The sequence below is a fragment of the Octopus sinensis genome, linkage group LG10, assembly GCF_006345805.1.
Source record: "Octopus sinensis linkage group LG10, ASM634580v1, whole genome shotgun sequence".
NCBI classification, from domain to species: domain Eukaryota; kingdom Metazoa; phylum Mollusca; class Cephalopoda; order Octopoda; family Octopodidae; genus Octopus; species Octopus sinensis.
Window position 1 is genome coordinate 40,679,793 of NC_043006.1, and position 14,373 is coordinate 40,694,165.

The window sequence follows — 14,373 nt, forward strand, 5'->3', positions numbered from 1 at the left end:
CGCCAAGGTCAACTTTGCCTTTCATCCTTTTGGGGTCGTTAAAATAAGTACCAGTTATGCACCGGGGTCGATGTAATCAACTTAATCCCCTTCCCCAAGCTGCCCCTGTGGCAAAAATTTGAAATCCTTATTGTTATTATTATTATTATTATTATTATAAAGGTAGTGAGCTGGCAGAATTGTTAGCACACTAGGCAAAATGCTTAGCAGCACAGTGTCTGTCCTGGTCTTCTTAGCCCACTTGTATGTTTCATATAACTCATAACGTCTCCAATGTTTTGAATTACCCGTGAAACTTTTGTGTCATCTGCATACCTTGTGATCGTGGCTCTCTGTATGGCTGAGGGCATAGCTGGGAGGACCATTATAAACAATAGTGGTCCCAAAACAGTGCCTTGCAGAACCCCACTCACTATTTGCATGACACTGGAGGTGGCTCCATTAGCTACTACTGAAGACAATGAATTAGCTTAAGTTTGTACTCAATTTTTTATTTATTTTGTGTGTGTGTGCTCATGCATGCAGTCTGACATGCATAAATTGAGATTTCTTAAAGCTATAACCACAACAAAGAGTTACTTGCTATGTTAAGCTCACCACTTACTGGTTGATCTTCTCCGTTTCTTTGTTACGTTAAAATGTTTGTATTTTCTCTTTACCTTCTCTTCTCTCCCTCCCTTCCTCCGTCTCTCTCTCATGGAAAAGATTAAAATTTAAAAAATTCATTTTTTCAAGTCAACCAGGAATGAAGTTGCTATTGATGGTACATAGCCACACTAAATGCTAATTTGTAGCATAGCTTTACTGGCACTTGTGCCGGTGGCATGTGAATAAACATTCGAGTGAGGTCATTGCAAGTGCTGCTGGACTGGCTCCTTTGTAGGTGGCATGTAAAAAACACCATTTGAGCGTGGTCGTTGCCAGTACTGCCTGACTGGCCCTCGTGCCGGTGGCACGTAAGAGCCTCCACTACACTCTCAGAGTGGTTGGTGTTAGGAAGGGCATCCAGCTGTAGAAACTCTGCCAGATCAAGAATGGAGCCTGGTGCAGCCATCTGGTTTGCCAGTCCTCAGTCAAATCGTCCAACCCATGCTAGCATGGAAAGCAGATGTTAAACGATGATGATGATGATATATTTATAGACATACATATATATATATATATATACACACATAAATATATGCACAAGGCAGTAGTTGAGCAAGTGTCTTGTTTGTGCATGGTGCAAAAGATTGTGAAGCAGCTGATCTGGCTGCATCAAGTGCAAAAAAGGAACCTTGCCCACTACTGTGCAAGACCACAACAATCAATGGATACGGGATGGCCTCCCCTAATGCCTGCGCAGTCATAAAGCCAATATTTTAACTAAATACTGAGGGCCTGTTGCAACAAAAGCAAAATTTTTTTCCTGAGAGACCTTGCTGCATGCAATCAAGCCCTATGCATAGCACTTGTGGAAACTCATCTGAGTCCTGATATAGAGGATGCAGAAGTACATGTACCAAAACATACCATACTGCGAACAGACAGAAGGGAAAGGAGCCATGGTGGAGTTGCTATATACATCCGTGAAGACCTCACACCCAAGGTCTTGCTGTCATACTCAAATTCAGTATGTGACACTCTAATTGTCATGCGGTGGTGCATCCGGAATCTGCCCCCTTGAGCAGTTGCACATATTGCACCTCAACTCCTTGCCTCTGCAGCGAGTTCAGCACTGCATTGGTTTCAATGTTGTCGAAGGGTTTCTCAGTCTACAAATGCAACACAAAGAGGCAGCTTGTACTCATTCGCTCGTTCAAGCAGTTGTGTTAGAGTAAATATATGGTCCATCGTGCTGTAGTTCTTCTGGAAGCTGGCTTGCTCCCTTGGTTGTTGTTCGTCGAGATGACGTGACAACCTGTTCAGAATTATCTTTGTGAACAGCTTGTACACATGAGACAGCAGGCATATGGGCCAATACTTCCCTAGATCTTCTTTATCACCCTTCTTATGTAGCAGGATGGTATTTGACTCTTTTCACTGCAAGGGAATTCTTCCCTCATCCAGATAGTGTGAGAATCGCTCAGCGAGGATTTTCCAGTGCTGCTCTCTGCCTGACTTTAACGACCTCTGATGTTATACTATCTTTCCCTGGCACCTTTCTGTTTTTCATCGAGCTCGACATGAAAAGCTCTGCAGTAGGTCTCAAGATGAACTGCATGAAAATGAAGTTCATGTGGTCAGACATGCGGTCAGAAGGATGTCGTCATGGAGTATGCGCGCAGTAGGTTTGGATGGGCTACACGTCGCCTGGCTCACCGATGGTCGGTGGACCCACACAGTTGATGAGTGGTGCCCACGCGAGCAGAAATGACCACTCAGAAGGCCTCCACGACGGTGGAGTTATGATTTCAGGAGGGTGATTGGGATCACGTGGATGAGAAAGGCGATATCCAGAGAGGAGTGGTGTCAAATGGATGCCCGACAGACTGGTCAGTCAAGGTGATCAAGATGATTATCATGCTAGAATGGACATATTGCAATATATAGAACTAAGTACTCCACAGCATTGTATTTTTAATTTCATCTAAGTTCTAAAAGAAAACAATATTAACACATGGGTGCGTTTGGAAGCTTATAACTGGAGGGGCATGAAATGATATACATTCATGAGAGTAAAAACATGTGAGATAAGGCATGATCAACTGGAAGCAATGTGAATAAATAAGAATCATGTTTGACAGATGAACATTAGAGTTAATCTGAATACTTGAGATAACCCTTTCATTACCAACAACGCTGAAACCAGCTCTGGCTCTGTAGTACAAATATCTTGCTTTCATAAGTTTTGAATTAAAATCTTCCACCAGACCTTAGTTACAATTTATGTTCCTGACACTAGCTGAATGATAACTAAGTTATTTTACTAAATTCTTTGTTATATTTAAAATTAATTAAAAGAAACACAAAGCACCTCAACAGAAATATGGTAACAAAAGGGTTAAAGTATGTAATAGAGAAACAATTCATAACCATTTTGATAACAACCTGGCTGAAACCAGCTCTGGCTCTTAGTACAAATGTCTTGTTTTCATGGGTTTTGAATTAAAATCTTCCACTAAACCTTAGTCACAATTTATGTTCCTAATACTAGCTTAATGATAACTTAGTTATTTTACTAAATTCTTGGTTATATTTAAAATTAATTGAAAGAAACACAGAGCATCACAAAATAAATACAGCAACGAAAGGGTTAAACTAACTGAATCTACTTGCAAACTCCCATATACAGCCTTTATTTGAATGACTTTTGAAAGATCTTGCCATATACATACATATACATTTATAGAACACTAATGTACATACATTTGTATATGCATACATATATCTATCTAAACATGCACTCACATTTTTTACTCTTGTGAATGTAACCTTTTGTATTTCCATGTTCTTTATCAATGGGATGTGTAATGTCAGTGTGCATACATAATAGAGTGTAAGCACCTTGAGAGAAAAGTCAGACATAAGAAGCATCAGATGTGGTGTGCATGAGAGACGACTGTGCTGGTATGGTCATGTGTTGCGTATGGATGAGGAGAGCTGTGTGAAGAACTGTCACACCCTAACAGTGGAGGGAACGTGTGGAAGAGGTAAACCCAAGAAAACACAGATTGAGGTGGTGAAGCACGACCATCAAATGTTGAGCCCCACAGAGACAACGACAAGCAACCGAGACCTTTGGAGACGTGCTGTGCTTGAGAAGACCCGGCAAGCCAGGTGAGATTGAAAGCACCCTTCAATCATTGGGCAATATGCTGTGCTTGTGAAGACCTGTTGAATTGAGTGAAATTGTAGTCATGGCCAACACCAGTGCCATCTGATTGGCACCCATGCTGGTAGCACATAAAAAGCACCATTTGAGCATCGCCGATGCTGGTGCCACCTTACTGGTACTTGTGCTGGTGGCACATAAAAAGCACCATTTGAGAATGGGTGATGCTAGTGCCACCTGACTGGCTCCCATGCCAGTGGCACATAAAAAGCACCATTTGAGAATGGGTGATGCTAGTGCCACCTGACTGGCTCCCATGCCAGTGGCACATAAAAAGCACCCAGCTGTAGAAACTTTGCAAAATTAGATTGGAGCCTGGTGCAGCCTCCTGGCTTGCCGGTCCTCAGTCAAACCGTCCAAACCATGCCAGCATGGAAAGCAGATATTAAACAACAACGATGGTGATCATATATATAGCACATCTGAAAGAAAGGGCCACGGAGTTCAGCATAAAGTGGAAGACCCTAAAAAGATGAAAACTGTACTTCAGTAGCAGCAGGAAGGGCAGATTATGCCTGGCTGACAAGACGGCAATTTTAAAAGGGACCCAACGCCCGGATGTTTAATCCTTGCCCTTTCACCGAAGCCCTTGAGCCCAGCAAAAAGAGATTGACCAAAGCACACACCAATGCACAACCCTATAAGGCAGACACCCAACAAAGTAAACTCTTCTACCACCCCAACACATACCCCTTCACACAAATTGTACCCCAACATATACACAGACCACCCCCATACACACATTACACACCATATGCTAACATAAACATCCTCCCCCACAACTTTATCATTTACAGAAAGAAAACAAACCAATGAACACAGCTATATATACCTACACCCCTGGAAAAAATTATACATATTACACCGCTGCACATACCACACACTCCATCTCCGCGGGAGCACCACATTAACTCTGATGAGCATGAAGTTATATAATCAGATTGTTACCTAATACTCGATTGTATTCTTTACGTGAAACTGATTAGTAAGATCAGCCGTGATGGATATTTAATACTATACATATCAGATATATATATATATCTTGTTTGTTGTTAGCACAACGTTTCGGCTGATATACCCTCCAGCCTTCATCGGGTGTCTTGAGGAAATTTCAAGCCTGGGTTCTCATTCTTAAGGTATTTTTCAATGTTGTTGTTGTTGTTGTTATTATTATTATTATTATTCAGGTCACTGCCTGGAATCAAACTCGGAATCTGGGTTAGTCGCCTGCACTCTTAACCACTACGCCATATGCGCAGGCATATGGCGTAGTGGTTAAGAGTGCGGGTGACTAACCCCAAGATTCCGAGTTTGATTCCAGGCAGTGACCTGAATAATAATAATAATAATGATAATAATAGTAATAATAATAATATCCAAAATTTCCCCAAGACACCTGATGAAGGCTGGAGGGTATATCAGCCGAAATGTGTTAACAACAAACAAGATGAGGACAAATATCCGTCAATTGTAAATAATGTACATAATTCCTCATCTCTTAAATATAGAACTGTATTATATATATATATATATATATAGAGAGAGAGAGAGAGAGGGGGGGATAGAGTCTGTGTTTGTCTCCCCACCATCGCTTAACAACGAATGTTGGTGTGTTTACGTCCCCATAACTTAGCAGTTAAGCAAAAGAGACAGAGAGAATAAGCACAAGACTTACAAAGAATAAGTCCTGGGGTTGATTTGTTCGACTACAAGGCATGACCGCCGTCAAATAAAAGAATATATATGTGTTTATGAGGGCCAGGTCATCAGCATAGAGGAGCCCCCAAGATGGGTTGCCCCTGGGAGCTCCTCTATGCTGATGACCTGGCCCTCATAGCAGAATCACTACCGGAACTAGAAAAGAAATTTCAGGTGTGGAAGCTAGGTTTAGAATCAAAAGGCATTACAGTCAATGTAGCAAAGACCAAAGTTCTAGTAAGTAGGAAGGCAAACACACCACACACCCCTTCAAGCAGGTGGCCCTACTCGATTTGTAGAAAAGGTGTGGGTAGAAACTCCATAAGATGTACCCAGTGTAAGCTATAGACACATAAGAGGTGCAGCACCATCAAAGGAAAATTAACCGAGAAGATAGCTTTTATGTGCGGCAGATGCACAGGTGCAATAGACACCATTGATACTCAGAAAACAGATTCCATTATACTCCTGGGGGAGAAACTAGAAGTAGTTGATAGTTTCTGCTACCTAGGTGACCAAGTTAGTAGTGGGGGTGGATGCTCAGAGAGTGTTACCACTAGAATAAGAATAGCCTAGGCAAAGTTTAGAAAGCTCCTACCCCTACTGGTGACAAAGGGTCTCTCGCTCAGAGTGAAAGGTAGATTGTACGACGCATGTGTGCGAACTGCTATGCTGCCCGGTAGTGAAACATGGGCTGTGACTGCAGAGGACATGCGTAGGCTTGAAAGAAATGAAGCTAGCATGATCCGCTGGATGTGTAATGTCAGTGTGCATACACGACTGAGTGTAAGTGCCCTGAGAGAAATGCTGGACATAAGAAGCATTGGATGTGGCGTGCAAGAGAGACGTCTGCGCTGGCATGGTCATGTACTATGGATGGATGAGGAGAGATGTGTGAAGAAGTGCCACTCCCAAACAGTTGAAGGAATCCGGGGTAGAGGTAGACCCAGGAAGACATGGGATGAGGTGGTCAAGAATGACCTTCGAATGTTGGCTCTCACAGAAGCAATGACGAAAGACCGAGACCTCTGGAGATATGCTGTGATTGCGAAGACCCGACAAATAACATGAGTTCATGGCTGTTTCCTGCGCCAGCTTCACATAGAAGCCCCAGCCCATCCAAAGTACTTTGGATTGCAGGACGTCCTGCTGTGCTTGAAGAGACTTATTGAGTCAAGTACATCAACATAAAAAAATCAAAAAATCAAATGGAAATTGTAGTTGTGATACCCGTGCCAGTGGCACGTAAAAAGCACCAACCGATTGTGGCCGTTGCCAGCCTCCCCTGGCACCTGTGCCGGTGGCACATAAAAAGCACCCACTAAACTCACTGAGTGGTTGGCGCTAGGAAGGGCATCCAGCTGTAGAAACACTGCCACATCAGACTGGAGCCTGGTGCAGCCTCCTGGCTTCCCAGATCCCGGTCAAACCGTCCAACCCATGCTAGCATGGAAAACGGACGTTAAACGATGATGATGATTAAGTATATTTGTGTATATATAACATATACATGCACACAAAAACACACGCATAGATAAACAGCAAATATTTCGACATCAGTGATTCAGCTGAAAAAAAAAGTACGAAAATTGCCAAACAAATACTTTATGTTTTGATATACCTTCGAAGGATGATAGCCGATTATTTGGTAATTTTTCAGAGTAACACACGCATGATTTTCACGAAAGAAAAAAAATCGGATTTTTTGTGTGGAATCAAGTACCCTGACCTCCTAATATGCTGCAAATCCATTATTTTGGTTGGGGAAAGGGGTATCCCCGTTCCCGGATTCATTGGAATTTTTTTTCCGTTGAATGAATTCCTGTGACATTCTAATATGCTACAAAACCCTTTTGGGGGGGGTCCGAAAAACGGAGTGGGGGTGAGGTACAAGCCTCGGGTTAGGATTAGGGTTTTAAGGTTAGGGATAGGGAATTCCGTCCCGGTTTCATTGAATTTTTTTTTTTTTTTCCTTAGTGAAAATCAGGCTGGTGAAAAGATTAATGAGGGTGGGGGTGGATGAAATTTCCGAGGCTTCAACCTGACCCCACTCCCTTTTTCGCCCCCCCCCCCAAGAGTTTTGTAGCATATTAGGATGTCACAGGAATTCTCCCCCTCCCCTCCTTTTCCCAACCAAAATAAAGAAGGGATTTGTAACATATTAGGAGGTCGGGGTACTTGATTCCATGCAAAATATCCGAGTTGTTTTTTTTTTCTTCGTGAAAATCGTGCGGGTATTACTCTGAAAAATTACCGATTATTTTTTCTCATATTGTAAGATTGCATATTACAAACCCATATTTTGGGTGTCTGTTTAAGTAATTTGGCGCCAAAGGCATTCACTGTCTCAATACAAATTGTTTGTTTACTTCTTTCTATCAACAAAGCATTTTATCGGTAAACAGTTCTGTCTCTCTAGTTCTGGTCAGTCAAATCTGGATAGTATGTTAAGGGCACCATCATAAGACATGGCGTGCCTTACAAATAAACACACACATACACAACAGAGGATGGGTATGCAGTTAAGGTGTTCAATTCTTGACTACGTGGGTCTGGACTAAGCCCCAGCGAGAGAACTGTAAACAGATGAAATGCTTTGTAAACAGAAAAAAAAAAAGGAACGAACAATTTGTATGTACACAGTGTACACTTCTGGCGCCGAATTACTTGAACACCAACGAAAATAGGCGTGTCATAGCAATCTTACAACGAGGGAAAATAATCGGCTATCCTGCCTTTTGAGTTTGGCAGACAGAAAATGTACAAAGCCTGTATGTACGTGTGTTTGAGTGTATGTATTTGTGTGTATATATGAGTGTGTGTGTGTGCAGACTTGTGTCTGAAAAGCATTTTATCTGTCAATAGTCACCCTTCTTTGTTTCTCTGTCTCTCTCACCAGGTACCCATGTATCTCCACTACAGCAAGACACCTGTTTCTGCCTCTCTGCCACACTCTAACCTTTCATCATCTGGCAGAAGACCACCTCCTACAATTCCACAACCCCTGTCAAAGGATCTCTGTTTTGCAAGTTACTTGATGACCCTGTCAGTGTTGGTACCATGTAAGAAGCATCCAGTTCACACTGTAAAGTGGTTGGCATTTGGAAGGGCATCCAGCTGTAAAAAAAAAAAAAAAACATGCCAAAACTGACTATGCCTGTGCTGGCGCCACATAAAAAGCATTCAGTCCACTCTGTGGAGTGGTCGGTGTTAGGAAGGGCATCCAGCCATAAAAACCGTGCCAAAACAGACAGCAAAACATAGTGCAATCTTCTGCCCAGCCAGCACCTGTCAAACTGTCCAACCCATGCCAGCATGGAACGTGGACGTTAAATAATGATTATGATGATAAAATCTTACGATGAGGGAAAATAATCTGAAAGTGAGAAGAAAACGTATGTAAATAATCCAGGCGTAGGAGTGGCTGTGTAGTAAGTAGCTTGCTAACCAACCACATGGTTCTGGGTTCAGTCCCACTGCGTGGCACCTTGGGTAAGTGTCTTCTACTATAGCCTTGGGCCGACCAAAGCCTTGTGAGAGGATTTGGTAGACGGAAACTGAAAGAAGCACGTCGTATATATATATATATATATATGTATATATATATATATATATATATATATATATTATATATATATATATATATATATGTCTGTGTTTGTCCCCCCCCCAACATCACTTGACAACTGATGCTTGTGTGTTTACGTCCCTGTAACTTAACGGTTCAGCAAAAGAGACCAATAGAATAAGTACTTGGCTTACAAAGAATAAGTCCTGGGGTTGATTTCCTTGACTAAAGGCGGTGCTCCAGCATGGCCGCAGTCAAATGACTGAAACAAGTAAAAGAGTAAAGAGTATTTGTATAGATCAGGGATTCTCACCCTAGAGTCCACATAAGATTTTTGGTGGTTCACACAGCCAAATAATAAATTGAGGATCTACGATAATATTTTAAGGGCCCCTGAAAAAACATTTGAAAAAACAAAATTCACAAGATCCGATTTTTTCGTCATAACTTCTATATATATATATTGATTTTTTCTTCTACAGAATCCCACGTTTTTGGTTATGGAGATTCCGATTCTGAAAAAATTTTTTTATAAATCGCATTTTCAAAATTTAGTTATGTTATCGAAGTTTTTTTTTATAGATTTGGCTGTTATTTCTAGCATGTGGATAGCCTGCTGAAGGCCTGAGGGTATATACTCTTTTACTTGTTTCAGTCATTTGACTGCGGCCATGCTGGAGCACCGCCTTTTAATCGAGCAACTTGACCCCGGGACTTATTCTTTTGTAAGCCCAGTACTTATTCTATCGGTCTCTTTTGCCGAACCGCTAAGTGACGGGGGACGTAAACACACCAGCATCGGTTGTCAAGCAATGCTAGAGGGACAAACAGACACACAAACATATACACACACATACATACATATATATACATATATACGACAGGCTTCTTTCAGTTTCCGTCTACCAAATCCACTCACAAGGCATTGGTTGGCCCGGGGCTATAGCAGAAGACACATGCCCAAGATGCCGCGCAGTGGGACTGAACCCGGAACCATGTGGCTGGTTAGCAAGCTACTTACCACACAGCCACTCCTGCGCCTATATATTCTTGTTTTTTTTTTCTTGTTGAAAAATTGAAATCTTACAAACAAATTTTTTCCAGAATCGTAATCTTCGTATTTTTCTACGTATTTCGCAAAAAAAAAAAAAAAAAAAAAAAAAACGCCCCCAAAAAATGGAAAAAGTGAAAAATGACGGAAAAATCGTATCTTGCGAATTTTCCGAATTCCCCTCCCCCATCCGCCAGGGTCGTCAGTGAACATTTGCTTTTACATATTTGTTTTCTACACACTTATTAACACACCCCACCACCAGGATGGTTATTTTTTTTTTGTTTTGTTCCCGTGTGAGGATCTTTATACTGACCGAACTTCCTAGGTGTAATCTCATGGTCATTCATGACCAAACGGGATCTTTACCCTTTTCCCCTGCTAGATATTAGCAACCACACTGGTCCTCGACGAAAACCTGCACTACCGCACCTCCTCATAGATTCTTTCCCTTGTCTACTGGCATGGAGCTGACCCCACCCCCACAGGATTTGAAGTACTGCCTGGTACATGGATGTTAGACGTAGATGTATGATGATGATGATTTATATATTTTTAGTGAAAAGACCACACAAAAATAATTACTGCAGACTTAATGATGATGATAATGATGATAAAAGCGATGGTGTTAACTCCTTAGTTGATGACAATCAAGGCAATGATTAGCCAAATTTTCGACATATAGACTGCGATAAAATAATGAAAGATAAATGTAATCAATCTATCTACACTCACGATCGCGCGCATGCATATATATATATAAACATACAAAACAATTCTAAATTGCGGCAACGAAACATCGTCAATTTTATTAAAAAATATTAATTTTCTGAAAGTTAAAAGGCAACAAACTCGAGGGTGTACACTTGTGTAGGAATGCACAACGCAAGGCATTCGATACAGAGTATGTACGTATGTGCCAAAAAAAGAAAAGAGTTTGTGTGAGATTTGGCTGTTATTTCTAGCATGTAGATAGCCTGTTTAAAGGCCGTAGAATCGGGGATGGGAGGGGGTTGGGTAATTTTTTTTTGGGGGGGGGGGTAGCGGGAGGAGATTGAAAATGTACAAACAGTTTGTTTTCAGAATCGTAATCTCTGTATTTCTCTACGTATTTCACACCCAAGTTTCTGAGAAAAAGTAAAAAATCAAAAAAAATCAAGAAATGGCAGAAATTTTGAAGTCGCGATTTTTGCCTTTTATTTATTTTTTTTTTTTTAGAATCGGAATCTCCATAGCCGAAAACGTGAGTTTCCGTAAAAAAAAAAAAATGAAGTGGGAAGTGGGCGGGTCACGTCTCCGTCATGTGCGCCGCCCGGGGTTGTAGTTGAAGAGACTTGCTCGATGTGCCATACATTGGGAATGAACTCGAAAATCATTTAGCTGGAAACCAAACTTCTTACCACACGACTTACGCCCTCGCCTACGCATTTCATAATATACTATTATTCTCGTTTAAACTAATTACACAAAGGGCCCTTTCAAATGAACGTACACACACTTACTCTCTTTTTACTCTTTTACTTGTTTCAGTCATTTGACTGCGGCCATGCTGGAGCACCGCCTTTAATCGAGCAACTCGACCCCGGGACTTATTCTTTTGTAAGCCCAGTACTCATTCTATCGGTCTCTTTTGCCGAACCGCTAAGTAACGGGGACATAAACACACCAGCATCGGTTGTCAAGCAATGCTAGGGGGACAAACACAGACACACACACGCATATATATATATATATATATATATATAATATATATATATATACATATATACGACGGGCTTCTTTCAGTTTCCGTCTACCAAATCCACTCACAAGGCTTTGGTCGTCCCGAGGCTATAGTAGAAGACCCTTGCCCAAGGTGTCACGCAGTGGGACTGAACCCGGAACCATGTGGTTGGTAAACAAGAAACTTACCACACAGCCACTCCTGCGCCTTTATAAACATTTCTGTTTATAAAAAAATTAATTTTGTTAATTGTTACCAGCTGATAATAGTGCTTTCATTTTCTCTATGAAAGTATCTTCAGTGTTTGCATTAACTCCCCCTGGTTTGAAGGCGGGACCTCAATGTTACGTCTATACCGCAAAGGAATGTAACTATTACCACAAGGTATTTAAACCAGCACTCGACCCGGATATGTACGGTGTGAGGTGTAATACCATACACTTTCTTTTTGTGTGCGTGTGTGTGGTGGTGGTGGTGGGGAGGAGAAATGGTTAATGTAATAAAGTGTAAACAGCTGGCACTTTTTCTTTGATTCCGGAAGAATGAAAGACAAAATTAAACCGGACAAATTTTAAACTCATTGCAAACGGGTGTTATTACTGCATAAATCGCATAACTAAATCTTGGTGCAATTTTTTCTTCCTTCATAGTTTTAGCTTTGCTCCGCGTGTAAGTCGCACCCCAGTATTTTCAGATAAAATCAGGCACAAATCGGTGTAACGTATACACGAGTAAATACGGCAACTGTTCAGAATTTAGTGCAACAAGAGCTGTGATTGTTGTTCGATATCCACTAATTCCGGGAAATACGAGACCGACAACCAGTTTAGATTTTCGTTTGCATTTTCAGTTTAGATAACCGTGTCTCTTTTATTCAAATGATTAATTCTTTTTGACGAAGTCGTAACTAACCTAATTTCTTTTCTATCATACAAACGTGATATGATGTGATTCGACGCCTATTCAAGGAAACGAATAACCACTGAACTATGAATGTCGGAATAAATACTAATATAATTGATTCTATATTCATATTGCATAACCTTCCACGTGGAAATACAATAAGCACTTTCTCCTTCGAATTTTTAATCCACCACTTTTTCGATCTCTAATATACATTTGTTTAATTGTCTATATGTGTGTGTGTGTGGATAGATAGATAGATAGATAGATAGTTAGATAATTAAAGTTAGATAGAATGATAGATAGATACTAATCAATATTAAGAATGGTCTCAGTTCTCAACCACAGAAACTTGAATTAAAAGCATATGAAAAAATCGTCGTGTAGTATGAATTAAGTCAGAGGGCCAAGTGATGGATTATCAGGGATCTTTTGCAACAACTAAAGCATTAAGAAGTATTTGCTTTATTCAAATAAAGACCGCAACTCCGGTTTAGATTCTCAGCTGGACCTATTATATTTTCGTCCGCACGTAAAACAGAGCCGCCTTACCCACTTCTCTGTTCCCTAGGAACCTATCTATGTACAAAAAAAAAAAAAAAGAATATCTTTTAAAAGATGATCGATTTCGAACGATAAAATCTTTCTTCACTTACTTTATTTGTTTTCAAATTCACACACAATATCTGACCGGCTGGTTTATTGTTTTTTTCGACTTCAGGAGCAACAACGTAAAAACAACCTGATTTATCAAAGACAGGGCCTTCTGAGCCGAGAACATCTGATGCTACTTTGGTAAATAAAGGTTCATCGACTGGTATAGTTTCCATGGTCTCTCGCACTTGACGACGTCCGTAACATAGGACTTCAACGTTGCAATATGTTGATACAAATGTCTCTTACTCTATCTTCCTCACTTTGTCACCACCCTTCCTCACTCTCTGGTCTTACTCTCATTTCCATATTCTCTCTCTCTCTTCTCTCTCTCTCTCTCTCCCTCTAATTTCTCATTAATTCACATCGCTCCTTACGCAGCTTTTACATTTTTTCCGTTCACACACCCTTTTGGTTTTATTTTGTTCATTTCATTCTTCTTTCATTCTTTTTAATTTTTCCTATTTTTTCTGTCATTTCACTACCCCCTCTCTTTCTCACTCACTCATTACTCCTCTTTCATTATTATTTAAATATTTCTCATCATTCACCGGCGTCATCTCTTCTTACACATGTCTAGTCTACAAGAAACAGCAAACTACGAGGAAACTAATGATGGTTTCGTAACAGTCAATAATACGAGCAAAAATTATAAGATAACAGGTAGCATACTTGCTTGATGCCGTAAAGAACACAAAAAAAAGTGTTTCGGAATAATTATTAGTACTTCATGGGGAAAGAAAAGTGACAGAATTGGAGTATAAAATATGGAGAAAAAAAGAAAAAAATTTAATTCTGGGGAGAAAAGAGAAAATCTTCGAGAATCTAATATCCATGTACGAAACAGAATACTTAAAGAAAAAAAAAAAGCACAACTCCTTTTTCTGTTTGTTTATTATCGGGTGTTACTGAAACTCCGCAAAAACAATAATAATAACAATGAATAAATAAAAAATATCGGC

General features: G+C 40.5%; 1 protein-coding gene across 1 annotated transcript in view; it reads right to left on the reverse strand.

Annotated features, from left to right (window-relative positions):
• Positions 1-13,829, reverse strand: part of LOC115216645 (diisopropyl-fluorophosphatase) — a 34,564-nt gene extending 20,735 nt beyond the window's left edge. Inside the window, exon 1 of the mRNA XM_029786134.2 lies at positions 13,414-13,829. Coding sequence (XP_029641994.1) covers positions 13,414-13,587 — 174 coding nt within the window. The 5' untranslated portion in view covers positions 13,588-13,829. The remainder of the gene's footprint in view (positions 1-13,413) is intronic.
• Between the last annotated feature and the right edge of the window lie 544 nt (positions 13,830-14,373).